Source organism: Littorina saxatilis, linkage group LG2, assembly GCF_037325665.1.
Source record: "Littorina saxatilis isolate snail1 linkage group LG2, US_GU_Lsax_2.0, whole genome shotgun sequence".
Taxonomy (NCBI): domain Eukaryota; kingdom Metazoa; phylum Mollusca; class Gastropoda; order Littorinimorpha; family Littorinidae; genus Littorina; species Littorina saxatilis.
This window is the reverse complement of record NC_090246.1, coordinates 89,245,474-89,266,174: the sequence shown is the minus strand read 5'-3', so window position 1 is coordinate 89,266,174 and position 20,701 is coordinate 89,245,474. Positions and strand designations below refer to the sequence as shown.

Sequence of the window (20,701 nt, the reverse complement as noted above, 5' to 3'; positions counted from 1 at the left end):
TTGTTCACACTTTTATTCAGTTAAAATTTTGAGATCTGTGAATTTCTTTCTATTTCTTCTTTCAAATTCCTTCTATATTTTCACAGGACTCACTTTTGTCTGTGACTTATAACTTACGTGTCCTTAACATGCCCACCTTCTGTCGAGCTATCAACAAAATAATATTTCCCATTTAAAAAATCCCTTGCATGATTGTTAAAAAAAGCAAAGTTAAATCTAAATGTACTACAATAAGAAAAAGAAAATAAATACACCAGCCCATGTTATTAAAACTGATGCTGTTAGACATACTTGAGCAAGATGACACTTCAAAGCTACTACATTTGAAACGAACTAGATCTATGACCAAGGTTACCTTAATTTTTAAGGACCAATGATTGACTCATAAGTTATATGACAGATGATCGTGGTAAGCCAAATAAGTTAGATTGAAAAGAAATACTTAAAACAAAAATGCTCATTCAAAAATTGCAAATGTTGGGTGGAATTGAAGGAATATTCGGGCGGGGATGTAGCTCAGTCGGTAGCGCGCTGGATTTGTATCCAGTTGGCCGCTGTCAGCGTAATTTCGTCCCCACGTTCGGCGAGAGATTTATTTCTTAGAGTCAACTTTGTGTGCAGACTCTCCTCGGTGTCCGAACACCCCGTATGTACACGCAAGCACAAGACCAAGTGCGCACGAAAAAGATCCTGTAATCCATGTCAGAGTTCGGTGGGTTATAGAAACACGAAAATACCCAGCATGCTTCCTCCGAAAGCGGCGTATGGCTGCCTAAATGGCGGGGTAAAAACGGTCATACACGTAAAAGCCGTGGGAGTTTCAGCCCATGAACGAACAAACAAACGAAGGAATATTCACCTGCGTTAACATCAAAAGAATGTCCATGAACATGTCAAGACCTCACCCTTTTCACACGCATCTTGTGGAAGAAAATGTTTTAACTCTCCTTTCTTTTTGTTGTTGCTCGGCTTGTCCAAACACAGGCATGGGAATTGAAAAAAGTACAAAAGGCTGAAAAATTTGCACGCGCCTAGCCTTCCTTGGGAGGGTCCGGGCCCTCCCCCGGACATTTTTTTTCTCCGAAGAAGCCAAATTGTGCAATTTGGTGTCATCTGAGCTCCAAGTTTGCCATTAAATTCAGTTTTCAGAACCATTTTGGCCTTCCCCATTGTTTTTTTCGGCAGACACTTTTGCTTTTTCGGCAGACCAAAAAATAAATTCGGCGGAAATTTGCCTTTCAGCGGACAATTCCCATGCCTGCAAACAATTCACACAAAATTAATGATAGAAAGTTGTACTTTCACCAGGTCATTAATCTTTGGCACTACTCTGTACTTTCAATTACCAGAAGACAACAACGACATTATCTTTCTTTTGACCCCAAATATCCACCACAAAACCAGTAAACAGTACCATAAATTAATTTCTTTGCACAATACTACATGTACTACTGAATGTGCAGTGTAGAAAATAAAAAAGTGAAAAAAGTTTGGGTTATTTCAAGTCACTAATGAAAAAGCTGTAAGCTGACTGTCAAGACATTATAACACATGCACAAGCTCACGGCAAATTGTGTGTGCATTTAACCTGCATATATATTCAAGTTAAAAAAATTTGATGAAAACATGTACTTGTATAGGTGCCATGATAAACAATTTAATAAATTCTAAAGAAGCTTTAGACATTATTTTGAAGCAAATATTTCATCCACATGCCCTAGGGGTCATGCTATTTTGTGTACAACCCTAAAGCTCAGGTTGATACATTGAAGCAAACGATCTCTCTCTCTACATGCTCAAAGAGTCATGCTACATGTATTGCGTTAAAGTTACCACAGTGAATTATACATGTAAGAAAAGAGTGAAAACAAAAACTGACTTCACGTAAATATATGTATGTGACAAGTAACATAATACACTTCATGAAACTTTACCCAAATAAACCGTTATATACATACATTTTGAAATTCAAGCTTGTTCTTGTCATTTACTATTCATTTTTCTTTCAAGAAAAGGTCAAAATGCCATGAGAGTTTGAGAATATGATGTCAACTACAAATCTACAGACTGAAAATATGCAAGTTCACGCCGAAACATTTCTTGTGTACAATAAAAATGTACTTCACCCCGAAACATTTCCTGTGTACAGTAAAAAATGTACTTTAAATTTTACCGAATGAACCCAAACCCTCAAGTTAGCTTGAAGAAAACCATTTAACTCCTTTTATCTGATCTTTATTAATACATGTAGTTCTCATATCCCCCTTGGACACATACCCCCTCCTCTTCCTCCTCCCAGCCTTCTAAATGAGAATTGTGTGAGTTATGCATCTTTAAAATAGTCACAGCTCTGAATCAGTTTTGTCCCAGACTAACCTTTAGTACCAACAAGGTTTGTCAGACATTCCCAATAACCCCACTTATATGATTTGTCACAGACATTCCCAATAACCCCACTAACATGATTTGTCACAGACATTCCCAATAAACCCACTAATATGATTTTTCACAGACATTCCCAATAACCCCACTAACATGATTTGTCACAGACATTCCCAATAAACCCACTAATATGATTTTTCACAGACATTCCCAATAACCCCACTAATATGATTTGTCACAGACATTCCCAATAACCCCACTAATATGATTTGTCACAGATATTCCCAATAACCCAACTAATATTATTTGTCACAGACATTCCCAATAACCCTATCTGTCCCAGAAAAACCCATGTATATTGATCATGCCGTTTTGCCATCGAAACATGTAAACATGCCCTTATTTATGCAGAAAGAATTCAACCCGTGCACTTCAAAGCTGCCAAACAACACTACACAAAATCAGACTGATCTATGTATCTTCAGATTCAACAAATGTTCACATGTGGAGTGGAACAGTAAATGTACTTTCTCATTATGGAAACATCTTTTCAATCAAAATCTCCCAAAATAAATAATCAAACTGCAAACAAAACAGTGTTTTTGTGTTGTTTTTACGTAATAAAAAATGATCATGTTGCCACTTCCGACTTGTGCCGAAAGATTTCTGCTTGGTTTACAGATTTCTCACTCATTTATCGCATCCATTTTTTTTGCCCAGTACTCCGCTTGCCCAAAATGGGTTATCTTTATCTGCTTGGTTTACAGATTTCTCACTCATTTATCGTATCCATTTTTTTTTGCCCAGTACTCCGCTTGCCCAAAATGGGTTATCTTTCCACTATGATTGAAGCATCTATTCTTTGGAGCAGACTCTCACTCAATCCTTTCACCAACCAATCTGGGGTTGCACAGCTATGTCCACGCACAATAAGATTTAAAAAAAAAAAAAAAGTGAAGTCGTTATTAATGGCATTTAAGCGAGAGGGTTTTTACATGTTATTCTACAGCTGGCACTGTGTCCTGAGCACAACACTATTAGTACTGCATGGTCTAAACTCATTAGAACCACACTCTAGGGTGTGAAATTGTATATCTGGCAAGTAATGCCCATGAAAGCTTTGACTGATATGCGGGGCTGCACCATGTTCTGCCTTCAGAAGAATTGTGTAACACATTTACATTCTGAGATCTGAGGTCTATAAAGTCGTAAAAGCACTGATCTGCAGAAAATACTAACAATTCCACTCCACATAATATGATAAATGTGAATATCGCCACTGCACCCATGTCATAGTCAAATTTCCATTCATCTGAAAACAATTCCACCAACAAATCCAAACATTCATCGCATGGGCATTTCCTACGGTAATGTGGAGAAAAGACACGAGAGACATTCGGCATGAAGCTAGCACGTGTACATCTTAGCAGCCAAATTCCATGGCAACAGAACTGAGGAAAAGCTGGTGTATATCCATCCTCAGGATGGGGGAGTGTGGGTTCAAATCCACAGCAGAAAAAATGACAGAGAGCAGTGCAAGGGTTATGGGGCAGTTTGAAGGAAGGAAGTTCACATGGTACTTTACCATTCAATTTTTATCCTTTATCTGAATCTGAACAGAGACAAACACAACAATCAAATCATTTCAATCAGTGTCTTGGAAAACAAAAGCCAGAGTTTTTAGAGTGAGTTGATAGAATATCTACACTAGTTTAAAGCAATTCTATCTCAAGTGCCTTTTTACATTGCATAGCGACAACAACAAAATCATCTAAAGTCAAAACATTAAGCTTAAATTTTACAGCAAATCTAACACATTGATTGTCTGGCTTAGACAGAAATAGAAACCACACAGAAAAAAGACAATGCGATGTCTGAATACCACAGACAAAACCCTTATGATCAAGCTTCAAACATCACTCCTTCAAGAAGTAAGACTTTAACTTGATGCATATGGTATACCCTCTGCAAGAAAAAAAGCTATAGACACACACATTCCAAATTCTAAACCAGCACCCACATCTGATTAGGGAAAACAGGCATCAACAGAAAATGATATACCTCATGAGGCTAATACTATAGCATAGAAATGTCAAATGGCAAGTGCATCTACTTTACGTAATGCAACAATTATTATGTCAACAGTAGTCCCATTGTCAAGCTAGATCTACGACACAGGTGTTCTTCAATATTAAGCTTCTTGTAGTGCATGCAATGAATGTTTTCCTGGTTTTATTTTCACAGAAACTGTTTTTTTCAGTAACCACGCTAGTTGTTTTACAATCATAAATCGAGTAGCAAGAAGACTGGTTCCCATAGAAACTACTCACTCAGTCATAGTCGCAAAGCCTATTAAAACAGGGCAACAGTCATCAAGTCATATCATCAGGAACAAAAAGATGGACTTGATCTTTGATAATTTCCTTTCTGGTGTATGCCTTCAGATTTCAACTGATAATATAACAGAAATTACCAGTTAAATCAAGCTGTCTTCGTTTTATTCCATGGCATCATAAAATTCACCTTCGACAATTCCATACCAGAAAATAAAATCCAAGAAATTGCAGTCTATGATATACAGGAGCAATGGAATTTATTTCTCTTAGCTTATATTGAAGGCCACCTGTACTCGTCATAATGCAAAGTTTGGTCCTACACAGCACCATAGTCTACTTGCATAGATAGTATCCTCTTTTCTACACTTGATAATCATGAAGGTATGTTACATGTACTACTAAACTGCATTTCTGTTTCTTTCTTCTGTGTGTGTGTGTGTGTGTGTGTGTGTGTGTGTGTGTGTGTCTGTGTGTGTGTGTGTGTCCTTGTGTCTATATGCATGCACATGCATGCACGCCCATCATTGTATGTGAGCTTTTTTGACGCAAACGTTTTTTCTATGGAAGATCCCCTCTATGGAGATACCAGGCAAGATTAACCCGGACAGCTGGTCTATTGTGAAACCCGGACAGCTGGTCTATGTGAACAATACAAAATGCTGTCATTTACATTAGGTGTATAGAAGTTCAGTGTAATTTTGAATCTTGAAGCTATAAAACCTATATTAAAAAAAAGGAGACACACAGGATAAAAAAACAAAGAAAATGATGAAGAGTGAGAGCTGAAGCAAAAATACTGCTTTGCTCTGCTTGATAGTGATAATCTCATTTCAAACTGCTAGAGACCAAAACCACAAAGACCTTTAAAAACATCCGGAAACCACTTCTGAGTTGCTGAAAAAACCCACCACACACACACAAAACTCAGCCTGTACACTTCAAGTGTCTTGTAAATTTTCTCTCCAGAGGAAAAATAAAGAAAGCTCAAATAAATGTAACTGGACCTTTTACCTTGAAAAAGTACATTGTTCTGTTAGATGTTTCTCAAAACTGATACCAGATATAAAACCATGAGAATAATTGACACAACAATGGCAATGGCCTGATTGAACGGTGTTGCTAGTGTGACATTTTAAAGCTGACAAGGACATTTTGAGCACATTGATAATGGCAGTAATCGGTCACTCATAATCACAAACAATCGATAGGGAACGTTTTTCCATTCCTTATATTTCCCTGAAGACTTACTAACATGATGTAGTCACCAAAAAGTCATCAGGAATTCATTCGAACATGAAGTCAATAAAAAAAACTAAGAAAAAACTAAACAGAGACAAATCAAAGGCAATAATAAAGCTACATTGCACACTTAAGAATTGGTAATAACATATAAGCATTTGTAGGTTTACCATTACATCAGCAAGTACATAAGTGTGTATATATATATACAGTCAAACTAAAACATATATGAACAACTAAAATTGCAGGCACAAGAAAAATACATGACTACCTTCATCTGGTTTCATCACAGTCGGTTGGTATGAATATATGTGAAACAAACTACAAAAAATAATAACAGCAAGCACAACTTAACAAGGCATAATTTTTATGACAGGATTATCTGTTCCATGGTGAATATATCTCTAATGTACAGGCATGCTGTGGATAGTTTAAACAGTTTCAATAATACACAGTGATAACAGTGACAATAAACATGCATTATCCATTTGCATCTTTACCCCCGGCCCCACTCCCCTTACCCACATACCCTTTGCAGGAACAAAGAAAACTACCCTTCTGATTCATAAAATGATATGAAGACATTATTTGTACAACAGTATGTGAACGTATGGGTCAAAGTCTTCTACCGCCACAAAATGAAGACTCACTTTCTCATTACATTTTCAGCTGTAGTCATTTTCTTTTCTTTCAGTAAAGCTTGTCTCACTCACTAGCCAGTTGTTGACGTTCACCTGTTACGATGGTTGGACTAGTTAGGGGTGGGGGCTGGTGGAAGGGAGTTGAATAAAAGCAAAAGGCTAAACGAACCAAAGCAAGAGTTAAAAGGAAGAAAAATGTACAAAGCAAAAGACAATGACAAATCTGAAGCTCGCCTTTGAATGATGGGATAAGATGCGGCTTTTATGCTTCACATGATTGAGATCACAAAACTTGGCTGTTCTGCAGGATGGCCCACAGGTAGAAACCTAGGGTCCCCACCGCCCCTACCCCTGGTGACACTGGGTACTCTCCCTTCCCCACTTACGCCCTGAAGAGAAAGCAGCGTACAACACGAATAAGGCAGGCCGAAAAGATCAACAGCCAAGCTCTGGTAAATAAGAATGATACAAAAAAGCTGGGCTTTTTCTAAAACAAGAAAATATCCATGGGAATAAGTATCATACAAAAACTGAGGAAAAAAAGCTTGGACTTGGATGACCAGAAAGAAATTTTTTGCTTGCAAGCATTAACAAAATCACAGATGTGTCTCTTCTGACGTTTGGTTGATGGGAGGGGGTGGGGGAGGGGGGTTGGGACGGGCTGGCCTCATGCTGCTATGACGGCCAAGGGTGGCGGTTCCGCTGTGAATAACGTTTCCCGCTACCGTAGTTAGTGTGGTACCCGCACCCGCCTGTAAGCTCTCGTGAGAAGCGCTACCTGGACTGGGGCTCGCTGTGGTGATGATGTGCATCGCTCCTGTCGACGCCGACCTCTGGTGACCTCCAGGCGCTCCTGGCGGGTGCTGAGTACCCGTCTGTAACGTGGGCGGAGCTTTGGGTCGCTCGGGGGGAGGGGCGCTGGGTCTTTCCGGTCTTTCCGGAGGAGGTCCATGCGGTCGCTCGTGGCCTGACGTTCGTCGTTCGGGTGGCGAGTGCCGCCTGTCTCCCTCTCCGTGGTGATAGGCTGCTTGATCTGCCGAAGGTTGGGGAGAGTTAAGGGGGGCACTACGATGCCAGGTCATGGAGGTCAGACCGCCATTACCTGTTGCTTTGGACATGCTTGCTGTGACGGCGACCGTGTAAGAGCGGTCGGGAGGTGGGGGTGGGGCTGGCTTCTTGGTCAGTCTGCGCTGGACCTTGGGGCTCGTCTGTGGACCTTCAGGACTGAAACAGCAGACATCAACTTCATGTTAAATTGTTGAACTAGCAGAGAGTGGCAGGCATACGACTGAAACACCAGCGCATCAACTTCATGTTAAATTGTTGAACTAGCAGAGAGTGGCAGGCATACGACTGAAACACCAGCGCATCAACTTCATCTTTATTGGTTGAACTAGCATGCATAGGGACAAGACAACATATGCAAAACTTGGAAAGTTGACAGACATGAATATATCACCTACACCTCGTGGCAATATTACAGAGGTTAAGAACAGAAAGTCTGAGAAAACGTCAAGGTCTTAAAAAGGAGGGAGTCTTAAATTGGGGGGGGGGGGGGGTGTAAAAAGGGGGGTTCCACTGTAGGTACCAGACAAAAACGAGACACAACAAACACTCACCTGTCGTTGGCGGGCGATAGGCTGTTGGCAGCAGGACTGGCACTGTTTGGGACGGGACTGCCGCTGTTGGGCGTGGTTGAGTGTGTGAGAACAGACGGTGAAGATGCCGTCATCACTGGATTATCGTGTCGGAAATCCTGACCTGGACTGTCCGGAGAAAATGCTCCAGTCTCGTTGAAGTCAAAATCTGCAAAAAAGAATGGATAGACTATGTGGACTTTCAGGGTCATGCATTTCTCTTAAAACGCCAGAAATGGACGAAACTGCACTCGCTCACATACAGACTAAAACATACACTCTCGCTCACTTTAGTCTTATGCTGACACTTATTATCAAAAACGAAAACATAAAAATCAACCGTCTACAATAACAGAAAACAAGAAGGGCAAAGCCCATACGACTCACATGCTTGACCTTGACCTTTACATGACCTTGACCTTCAGAGTCAAGGTCAAATAACTAAACCTAGCAATGACATCATACACTAAGAACTGCTTTACACATTTTTCCTACCAAAATACATGTGACCTTGACCCAAGGTCAAGGTCATCCAAGGTCATGCAACACAAAGCTGTTAATTCAAGACATAGGAAGTACAATGGTGCTTATTGGCTCTTTCTACCATGAGATATGGTCACTTTTAGTGGTTCACTACCTTATTTTGGTCACATTTCATAAGGGTCAAAGTGACCTTGACCTTGATCATATGTGACCAAATGTGTCTCATGATGAAAGCATAACATGTGCCCCACATAATTTTTAAGTTTGAAACAGTTATCTTCCATAGTTCAGGGTCAAGGTCACTTCAAATAATGTATACAATCCAACTTTGAAGAGCTCCGGTGACCTTGACCTTGAAGCAAGGTAAACCAAACTGGTATCAAAAGATGGGGCTTACTTTGCCCTATATATCATATATAGGTGAGGTATTGAATCTCAAAAACTTCAGAGAAATGGGAAAAATGTGAAAAATAGCTGTTTTTTAGACAACATTTATGGCCCCTGCGACCTTGACCTTGAAGCAAGGTCAAGATGCTATGTATGTTTTTTGGGGCCTTGTCATCATACACCATATTGCCAAATTTGGTACTGATAGACTGAATAGTGTCCAAGAAATATCCAACGTTAAAGTTTTCCGGACGGACGTTCGGACGGACGGACGACTCGGGTGAGTACATAGACTCACTTTTGCTTCGCATGTGAGTCAAAACCCACAAGTAAACCAAAAGAAATAAAGATGCAAAAACAAAATTAGGCTGAAAATAAAAGCAAAAAAACTAAATAATAAGCCGTTTTGACACAAAGATAATGCACCAAAAAAAAATCCTTTAAAAAACACACACTGAAAAAAAGTTCCTGCTCAAACATAACAGCTCTATCTAGAAACAATCTATTCTCTTGCTGAGCTAAAGTTGGAGGTGGGAAATGTCAGAAGTGGCATAATTATTTGCAGAACTTTTAAACAACGCAAACTTGATGATGCTGAAATTAAGCAGCTTTAACAGATTTCTTCTTGAACTCTGTACTTAAAGCACAAAAGTTGTGTATTTTGTGTTTTTTCTACAGGACAAAAGGTGGTATTCTGAATTGTTCAGAGTGCATGGATGGTGTCAAGGATATTAATGATGAATTAGTTTTGCTTTAAAAGCCTGGCAAGGTTCACAGAACTGAGTGTCTGGTCTCTATGACAAAACCTCTCAAATTATATAGCATCTCTGAACTTTGACTGGGAATCCTGTACATTTACAAATTGGGCTTCTTGGTTATTTTTTTTATTTTATAAACCTGGAATCCTCATTCACATTCTGTTTTGTGTTTATTGACAATTCCTTCACTACACTAACTGTTGCTCAAAATATAAATAGCAAAGTTCATCATTCTTGGAGGGGTGGAGGGGGGATGCAAACCGGTGCTCAGTTTCACTACACACTCTTTACACTCACCATTCTTCGACAAAGACACACACACATGCACACGTGCACACACACACTCACACACGCCCACACACACACGTACGCATGCATGCACTCCCACATACACAAACACACACATGCTTTACATCCTAAGCTCATGTACATCAAACAAGAGGTAAATCTACATAACAAATAATGTTCATGCATCATTGAAGACAACTCTTCTAAGAAAAAAAAATTTAATTTAAAAGGATTTCAATAATATATATCATGCACTTGTCTACTTTGATACATGATGCATACTTCAATGACCAAATAAACACATATATATCTGGAGGAATTCCAAGGAAACACAAAATGAATGAGTACAATTCAGCAAAATAAACAGACAAACACAAAACAAAAGACAACCCACTGGTGTTTTAAGATATAATTCTGTAAACAGGATCACCTCTGCACAATCTCACTCATTAGTCCAGACCTTCTAAATTAATTAGTTATCATTGAGATATTTTAATGACCTTTAAATTTTGACACATGAAATTTGACGCAGTACATTTTCGGTGCTATTCATACAGACAGGCATGAGACCAAGGGTAGGGCGGATGGTGGCGAGAGAGGTGAAGGGACGGGGAATGTTTACAGTGCCGTGTGCCGGGCTGTGAGCAGTGCCCGCCAATGTTTAGTTCAGGCATCGTCGCGACAGACGCGCCTTGGTTCTATGCAGGAAAATGCAGCGCGCTATTCTGGCCATCTGGCCAACTCTCGTCCTCATCTCTAAGGCAGACTGATACCAAGAGGTGTAAGTTACACCCGCCTTCAGGCTCAGGCATTTTCAAACGCTCGACTCAAGACTGCAGAATATATTACATTCAAACTTGTCTATAATGACCAGCCAAAGGACCGACCAAAAGTGGTCATTACTGACAGGTACTCACTATAGAAAGGTGAATTATATATAGAAAAATTCGTCAGGGATCTTTTGGCGGCGGTCGTACTTGACAGGGGGTCGTTATCCACCAGGGCAGGTTTGGCTATGCCTTTAGAATAACCCAGAATGCATCTGCTTCAATGCTATTATTCACGACTCTCTTTGTTTTCTTAACAAATGTTTCTATTGTGACCCTGCGAAGAAGCCTGGACCTCACTGTGGCAATGAACTGATATGAGTCCTAAATGAACAGCAGCTACATTGAGATGAAATCTTTGACAAACACAAACACACACACACAATGAGCAAGCAAATACAGTTCCCCTCGCAATATCTGACAATAAATTGTACAAGCTACTGATTATATGGTAATACAATGATATGAGTCAACTATTACTTTCTCTAAAAAGCAATTTATCTTTAGTAAATTTACTACATGTACTGTATTAATTCTGTCATAAATGAATGACATTTCTACTGTAATAAGCATAATATGTTCCATCACCTTTGACACATTATACAGGTCTAGAAAAAAATTAAACCAACAAATGAAAACTGAAATTATGTCAAAGCATTAATGTACAATTAAAAAATGCATTTTCAACGTGAAGTAAATAAAAAAAAGCATTCAAGCACAAAAACAAAACTTTTAATTTGCCCTCAACAAAGTGTTCATCAAAAACAAACCACAACCAAAATAATGAATGAAAATGGGGGAAGGTTCATAATGGAATAAAAGGCTTTGCAACATATATAAATATAACGTTTCAAACTAAAAATAACGACTGTCAAAAGAACTCAACCAAAAAATCAAGCACAAAACCCAAATGTTTTCTGAGTGCAGTTGACAATGCATGCTTCAAAAATAGAAAGAAAAATGTGTGCCAAATTCTAAGCTCTATACTCTATAGAAAGAAAATGGAATGATGACAGATGATCTTCAAATGTAAAAGAAATGTCCTTAAAACTTGTGTTCTGACACACAATAATGCCCAACATTCTGAACGCTACCTGTGAAAGACTACAGCTAATCAAAGCTACGGCTCAAAACTCACCAAAATGATGAAAATCATCGTCGTCATGGAATTTTGTGCTTTAGACTAGGTAAATCATTCTTCATGAGAAATATTCTCAAAAATACAATGGACAATACATGATTGAACATTATTTTATTTTTCTATTCATACCAGAAACAAATATACACTATTTCATAACAAAAATAATCAGTTTTGCCTTCTGCTGAAAAGCTGTCTAAAATGAATTATGCCAAAAGTCCATGACGACGTTAAAATGCATGCTTTGTGCTCACTCCGGTTCACTGTGAAATGCATGTGTGATTTTCATATGCCTTTTCCTCTCTAAAGGTGACCTGCCTTGCTCTCCAGGGATGCGAGCTCATGACAAGGTGATTCACAGGATTGCTTGACAGTGACAATGGTTTACAAAGCCAGGATGAAAATATCTATTGCGCTTAAGCCTACAGTATTTTGCTCAGCCCTCATCAGAAATGATTCAAATCTACATTTACAACAGCTAAAAACATTGATGACAGAACAGATGAACTAGTCTGTACAAACTCATCACAAGCATCCTAGCTCAGCATAAAATGAAGGATACTGAACAGTCCTCATGACAGTTGAGATTATACTAAGGTGTAAATGGCTTATACATACTTACTGGGTTGTTATCATTTGAAATATGATCAGATGTCTGAATTGCAGGTCATACAAATGACATATACAATAGTCTGCTATGCTGCAAAGTCCGGTTACATATCTGAATTACATGGATAGGGAAAACTAAACAAACTACAGCTTAAAGCAGACCTAGGCCAGACAAAGCCGCAACTACAGAAGGCAAACTCAGAAGGCAGAAGGCAGAGGTCGAAGGGCAGAAGTCGAAGGGCAGTCAGAGGTCAAAGATGTCAGGGTGTTGCCTTGAAATAAACAGCAAATTTTGCGACAGGTTAGTTTGGAGCTTGTCATGTCAAAGCCTTAGGCGTTAGTCCATACTGCGCCCCCAGAGTCGCAACTAAAACACAAATCTGCTTCCAGTGGCAAACAAAGTAAAACAGGGAAAAATGGAGCGTAAAAAAAGAAGTACAGCAGTAACGCATCTAAGATGCAAAAAATCTGCCAGTCTGCAGTGGCTGAACAGACTCTGACCTTGACTGCCCTTGGCTTCAGCACTCCGACCTTGACACTCGTCCACACTGCCGTCCAATGCTGCCCCAACCTTCTCAGTGGCTGCCTCTGCTTCCGGCTCTGTGGGCATAGGGGAAGGGGAGGGGGAGGGGTTCCTCTGGTTCGCCTGGGGGCGGGGACTTGACTGCTCCGCCCCCGGCTGGCTTACTATGAGTTTCTCTCGCTCTGAGGGTGAAGGTGGAGCAAGGGTGCCGGACTGAAACTGGCCGTCCAGTAAGGATCGCACGCGGGTCTGATAGTTGGACCAGGCCTCGCCCCCCTGTTCCAGCGAGTGAAGGGCGAAGAGAGTGGTGTACATGTCAGAGTGGACGCTCTGGCTGGGCGACATCGGGGGGACGGGGGAGGCGTGAGAGGTGATGGATTGAGCACGAGACAATGACGATGGCGATAATAATAATGGTGGTGCAGACCCCATGCTTAAGGAGGTGAGGTTGGGGCTGGAGGCCCAGGCAGCTGACCCCGGAGGGCAGGGAGCAGACATGATAGGGCGCTTGCGAGCGGAGTTAGGGGCCAGACTAAGGTTAGTAGCAGGAGCGAGGGCAGGCAAGACACCATCACCACGATGGGAGGAAGACATAGCACGGGTACCTGGCCCTACTCCACTCATCACCACCTCCCCGCTGGATTCACTCCCCAGGTCAAGCGACAGGACGTCCGGCTCCGACGTGTTCAGCGCCTCAGTGCTTCCCCCTTCCGCAATCTGAACCAGAGTGCTTTCCCCTGGCTGAGTTACTGTTCTTAGTTCTGACGCTCTCTCCTGCTTGGGCGAGTCTGGTTCGTCTTCGGCGTTGAAAACGGACACCACGGGAAGCTCTTTGGCGGAGGGGGGGACGATGGAGGGGCTGGGAGGGGCACGGCCTTGCCCCGTCAAATGAAAATCTAACTCTGTGTCCAAGGCAACAGAAAGAACCGAGTAGCAAAACAGAACAAAAACACTACCTGTACAACCATTCACAACCTGTAAAAACACAAAAACAAACAAACAAAAAACAACTGGGGCAAAATACACCAGGTACAAAAACAAAAAGCCATGAATGAATAATGTTTTTCTTGTAAGTAAATTCAGGTCTGGTTTGTTTTATTCACACTGCACAAAGGAGGGGTTACTTTCAGGGGTTGGTTTGTAACAATGGCAGAAAGAAAAGTTTGTTACATGAAGGGTAGCAGTTACTTATACAGCTTTAAAACAAGGAGACTATGTACAGTAAGTAACTAAAACATTCTGATGTTCCAAAACAAAAAAAAGAAATTAAAGAAATAGGGCAACGGCATTAAAATATTATTGACTGCTTGTATAATTATATACCGAGAAGTGCAAGTCCATTTAAACAGCTGCACTTTGATTGTGACAATATCACGGTACTGTTCAACTCTCTAACAAACTTGAGCAGTTACACTTAGACATGACGCAACTAGTATCCTGTGCCACACACTTATCAAGTCATTACAAACTTAGCACTTAAGGTCTGGAATTTATGGAGCTAAGAAGACGTATAACTCAAGAAAACTTCAGTAAATAGTAACAAAGGTATAACCCAACAACGTACTGAAACAAGGGTGAATGCCACTTCACTCAAAGCAGCAACTAGAACAGTAACAATGTAAAAATGTATTCCAATCATACTGTACACAGAAGTTTAGATATGTCTGAAAAAAGCATGTAATACGGATTAAAAGGGACGGGAGAAACAAAGGCAAACACAGGGGACACACCAAGGCAAGCCAACTTACCGCCAGGGAAGAACTGATCAGCGTGGATGATAAAAGACTCTATGATGGAGCTTACTGCCCCCGTCGTCATCATGTTGGGTCTGCAACATGGAACACTTTGATCAAAGGTTGGTATTGGTGCTGTGGAACCGCCATTTTGAGACCCCCTAATCTAAGACTCCCTCCCTTTTAAGACCTTGTTTTCTCAGACTTCCTGTTCATAACCTCTGTAAATTTCTCTCCATTTTCAGACTCCCTCCTTTATCTTCTGCGTTCGTGGGCTGAAACTCCCACGTACACTCGTGTTTTTTGCACGAGTGGAATTTTACGTGTATGACCGTTTTTTACCCCGCCATTTAGGCAGCCATACGCCGTTTTCGGAGGAAGCATGCTGGGTATTTTCGTGTTTCTATAACCCACCGAACTCTGACATGGATTACAGGATCTTTTTCGTGCGCACTTGATCTTGTGCTTGCGTGTACACACGGGGGGTGTTCGGACACCGAGGAGAGTCTGCACACAAAGTTGACTGAGAAATAAATCTCTCGCCGAACGTGGGGACGAACTCACGCTGACAGCGGCCAACTGGATACAAATCCAGCGCGCTACCGACTGAGCTACATCCCCGCCCTCCCTCCTTTATAAGGACTGATTTTCTCAGATTTTGGGAGGTCTTAAAGGGAGGTTCCACTGTATTGGTATCATATCGTCCTGTGAGGTTACACTCCTGGAAATTCGGGCCGCTTTCTCATTGGGAAAAGCAAGCTGCCATATACACTTACAGAATGGTGCCACCCATTTTTTGTTTGTTTTCCTGCATGCATGTATTCATGTGTCCACGCCCCCAGACTTTTGCTGTAACGTTGGGATTTTCAACGTGCACATGCGTTCACATGGGGGTGTTCTGACACCGAGGAGAATCTGCACAAAGCTGACTCTGGAATATAAATCCCTCGCCAAACGTGGGGGTCGAACCCACGCCGCTTACGACAATTGGTTTAAAGCCAACTGAGCTATCTCCCCGCCTAAGTTTGAAATCAAGAAAAAACAAAACAAAACATGACCATATTTTCCTGCAGATTTGTAAATCTGGAATACATTTTAGTTATTCTCAAAAGAGTCAAAGAGAAGTATGTGTGTCCTGTGTGTGCACCCTGCGAACATGTATGAATTTTGCTCCAAGACTCACTCCGTTTTAAGACCTTATTTTCTCAGATTTTTGGGAGGTCTTAAAAATGTGTTCCACTGTACTGAAAATATATATGCTTTTTTTGTGAACAGATTTGACTTGAGAAGAGATGTAGAGAAATGTTGAGAACACTCACGCGGACTCCCCTTTGGCCCACAGAAGGTTGGGACCCATGACGATGGCAATGTTGCTTGGCGTCATCTTGTTGATCTGACTTTTCTCCGCCAGGAGCTGCAGAAACTTCACCAGGTATCTAAAACACACGCCAGGTATCTAAAACACACACCGGGTATCTAAAACACACATACACATGTCAGAGAACATCGTCTATCAGCAGGTACTTCACCAGGTATCTAAAACACACGCCAGAGAACATCATCTATCAGCTTGCATAGGACACCTGGTATGCCTGGTTTGGTTTTGTTTTGTCACGACAGTCAACACAGCATCTTATTGTATATCATACAATAGACGTTTTCTAGAAATAACTCAGGATTTTTGGCGGTCTGGAGGAGTAGGAGCCCCTGTACCGCAGACAGGTTTTCCACAACATCTGGAGCGTGTTCCACGCTTCTGATCGGCTCTATCCTATCAGGACGAGCAACTGACTGTGATGTGTATGCAATGCGGCGTGCATTTAATTTCGAAATCGCCACAGATGGCTTGCTGACCACTGGAAGTGTTGGCTAAGCATGTGTGTTTCCACGTGACCTCAAGCCAAACCTACATGACCTTGATCAAAACAGCATGTCGGAGGTGTAGAGCGTGCTCCGGATGTTGTGAAAAACCTGTCTGCGATACAGGGGCTCCAACTCCTCCAGACCGCTGATAATCCTAACAGTTATTTTCGAAAATCGTCTATTTTACAACATACCTTGCAGAAGTCTGAAGGGATCAAATTAACAATAAAAAAATTCTTTAACTTTCTCGCTCATCTCTCTCAAAAAATGATCCTTTATAACATTCCTTGAAAAGGTTTCAGTGAAAAATGCTTCACAAAGAACTAGTGCTTACCGTTTAGTATAGGCTTTACCAGTCTTGACAATAAGTCGCAGTCAAGTGAAAGCAATGTTTTACCTATGTTACTTTCAGCTTATGGACAAAGCAAATCGAATCAACATACTGCTCACTATTGATTACATGTATTCAAATTACAGACCAAACCAAACTCCATTCCTTCTTTACCTGATGTTATTATAGTTGGCAGGTGGAAGTTTATTTACAATTGCTTGTAATGATTTGAATCGCTGGTCTGGGGGTCTGAAAAAGAGACAGACATTTTTAGTCATGACACGTTCTTTGTGGCTGAGCTTATCAAAACCAATGATTAGATGCAGCTTTTGATGTATGCTTTATACTTCCAATCCTACAAAAAAAACAAGTCGCGTAAGGCGAAAATACAACATTTAGTCAAGCTCAGTCGAACTCACAGAATGAAACTGAACGCATTGCATTTTTTCCGCAAGACCCTACACTCGTAGCATTGTCTGTCCACCGCTCGTGGCAAAGGCAGTGAAATTAACAATCCAGAAAAGCGCGGTAGCGGTTGCGCTGAGGAGGATAGCACGCTTTTCTATGTCTCTATTCTTTTTAACTCTCTGAACGTGTTTTTAATCCAAACATATCATATCTATATGTTTTTGGAATCGGGAACGGACAAGGAATAAGATGAAATTGTTTTTAAATCGATTTCGGAAATTGAATTTTAATCATAATTTTTATATTTTTAATTTTCAGAGCTTGTTTTTAATCCGAATATAACATATTTATATGTTTTTGGAATCAGAAAATGATGAAGAATACAATAAACGTAATTTTGGATCGTTTTATAAAAAAATGATTTTAATTACAATTTTCAGATTTTTAATGACCAAAGTCATTAATTAATTTTTAAGCCTCCAAGCTGAAATGCAATACCAAAGTCCGGCCTTCGTCGAAGATTGCTTGGCCAAAATTTCAATCAATTTGATTGAAAAATGAGGGTGTGACAGTGCCGCCTCAACTTTTACAAAATGCCGGATATGACGTCATCAAAGACATTTATCGAAAAACTGAAAAAAAAGTCTGGGGATATCATACCCAGGAACTCTCATGAAAAATTTCATAAAGATCGGTCCAGTAGTTTACTCTGAATCGTTCTACACACACACACACACACACACCACGACCCTCGTCTCGATTCCCCCCTTTATGTTAAAACATTTAGTCAAAACTTGACTAAATGTAAAAAGAAACAAAAAAAGAGAAGAGACACAAATGCATTACATGTACATGTCAAAAAACAGCATTTTTCCGTTGAGTCCAGCTGCATGAGGAATCTGACTGTTTACCCCCCCCCCCCCCCCCCCCCCAAATTTCATCCGGAGTAATGACCGACTTACAGCTGTGATGCATCCATGAACTCTTTGCAGAGGTTATAGGTCATCAAGGGTTCCGGCAACTCCCTCAGGTACTGTTTCAACACACCTGCACACCACAGCCATCAATAACCATGTACAGGTACAGTGGAACCTCCTTTTTAAGACCTCCACAAATCTGAGAAATTCAGGTCTTAAAATTGAGAGTCTTAACATGGAGGTAAATTTACAGTGGTAATATTAATACAGTAACAGAAAATCTGAAAAAATAAGGTCTCAAAAGGGAGGAAGTCTTATATTGGGGGGTCTTAAAAGGGAGGTTCCACTGTATGCATGACAGTACATGACACAGTGGTCAATAACCATGGATATGTGTGCATTACATAACAAAGTTATATTGGCTGTCTTGAAGACAGACTATCACCACTTCTCCATTATGCAAGTGAGAACGTAAAGTTTTACTTTCATCATTTATTTATTTTTAGTGTTTACAGTCTCATGCACTTTCAAGATCATGCCTTTGGTAAGCTTCATGTCATAATTCAAGAAACAAATATGTTCATATCCGTCTTGTCCTGAAATTAAATTAAATAACATTTCTTCCGATCATTCTCATCCGCAATGCACATCAAACGTTTCTGGCCTGAGAACAACCTTACAAACAAGGAACCAAATAATAACTTTAAAGGTAAACTTAGCACATTCATCAGCAGAAGGTCTCATACATTTTTCAAGTGAATTCTCGCTAAGAAAAACAAACTTCTGTCAGCAGAAGGCCTGATAAATGTTTCAAGTAAGGGCGCAGTGGCTTGGTGGTAAGACGTCGGCCTCCTAATCGGGATGTCGTGTGTTCGAATCCCGGTCGCTTCCGCCTGGTGGGTTAAGAGTGGAGATTTTTTTGATCTCCCAGGTCAACTTATATGCAGACTTGCTAGTGACTTAACCCCCTTCGTGTGTACACGCAAGCACAAGACCAAGTGCGCACGGAAAAGATCCTGTAATCCATGTCAGAGTTCGGTGGATTAGAGAAACACAAAAATACCCAGCATGCCTCCCCCGAAATCGGCGTAAGCTGCCTGCATGGCGGGGTAAAAACGGTCATACACGTAAAAATCCACTCGTGCCAGAAATCATGAGTGAACGTGGGAGTTTCAGCCCATGAACGAAGAAGAAGAAGAAGAAGAAGTTTCAAGTAAATTCCGGGAAAGAAAAACCAACTCACCAGCCACAGTGTGTGGTTCGTTGCTGAACTCTTCCATGTCCAAAGCATGAGCGTCAATACAGGCCTGCACACACATTGCCCGGGTCAACCATCACATCATCTTTCCCAAAACTGACTGAAATGTTGAAGGACATCTATTGCATATACAGTGGAACCCCCCTTTCAAGACCTCAAAAACTTTGAGGATATCAGGTCTTAACAAGGAGGGAGTCTTAAAATGGGGGTAAATATACAGAGGTAATGAACACACATGGTCTTAAAAAGGAGGCAGTCTTAAAATGGGTGGTGTCTTAAAAGGGGGGTTCCACTGTACCCTGACAGACTCCTGTGGTGGCAGACTGGCCTGAAGACTTGTCCAAAGACTTTTTACAATATAGCGTCAGTGGAACCTCTCTTTTAAGGAACCCCCAATTTAAGACTTCCACCTTTTTACAACAGTGATTTTTTTGTAGACTTATTCAGTTTCTGTTGATAACATCTGTAACTTTACGCCCATTTTAAGACTCCCTCCATTTCAAGACCCGATTTTCTCAGATTTTTGGAGGTCGGAACCCACCTATAAGGCCTAAAAAAAAAATAGGTGTGGTTACGGTAACCAGACCTACCCTATTTTTAGGGGCCGACCCTATAACTTTTTATTACATTTGTCAAAAAAACAAAAAAAACACACAAGAAAACGAGTGCAGAAAACGCAAAGAAAGCGAAAGCGCCCGAGTCGCACACTTATTTCTCTGTCAGGTAGGTTTAATTTGTACACATTAGAAAAAAAAGTTTAAAAAAAAAAAAGTGATTGCCTACCTTCCTACCCTATTTTTTTGGGCTATGTTACCGTAACCACACCTATTATTTTTTTGGCCTAAATAACCCCCAATTTAAGACTTCCACCTTTTTACGACCGTGATTGTTTTGATTTTGTTAGAAGATTTTCTGTTCATAACATCTGTAACTTTACACCCAT

General features: G+C 40.7%; 1 protein-coding gene across 5 annotated transcripts in view; it reads right to left on the bottom strand.

Moving 5' to 3' along the window:
* The window catches only part of LOC138960086 (rho GTPase-activating protein 17-like), a 56,630-nt gene that overhangs the window by 3,372 nt on the left and 32,557 nt on the right, over positions 1 to 20,701 (bottom strand). The window contains exons 11-19 of one of the 5 annotated variants that reach the window (XM_070331816.1): positions 19,744 to 19,807; positions 18,546 to 18,630; positions 17,350 to 17,424; positions 16,301 to 16,417; positions 14,997 to 15,076; positions 13,227 to 14,150; positions 8,218 to 8,404; positions 7,377 to 7,822; positions 3,968 to 3,994 (exon numbers count right to left, since the gene is read on the bottom strand). In XM_070331816.1, the coding sequence (XP_070187917.1) occupies positions 3,978 to 3,994; positions 7,377 to 7,822; positions 8,218 to 8,404; positions 13,227 to 14,150; positions 14,997 to 15,076; positions 16,301 to 16,417; positions 17,350 to 17,424; positions 18,546 to 18,630; positions 19,744 to 19,807 (1,995 nt within the window). In that variant the 3' untranslated portion in view covers positions 3,968 to 3,977. The remainder of the gene's footprint in view (positions 1 to 3,967; positions 3,995 to 7,376; positions 7,823 to 8,217; positions 8,405 to 13,226; positions 14,151 to 14,996; positions 15,077 to 16,300; positions 16,418 to 17,349; positions 17,425 to 18,545; positions 18,631 to 19,743; positions 19,808 to 20,701) is intronic. The other 4 variants (XM_070331817.1, XM_070331815.1, XM_070331818.1 and 1 more) reach the window with 4 other exon arrangements.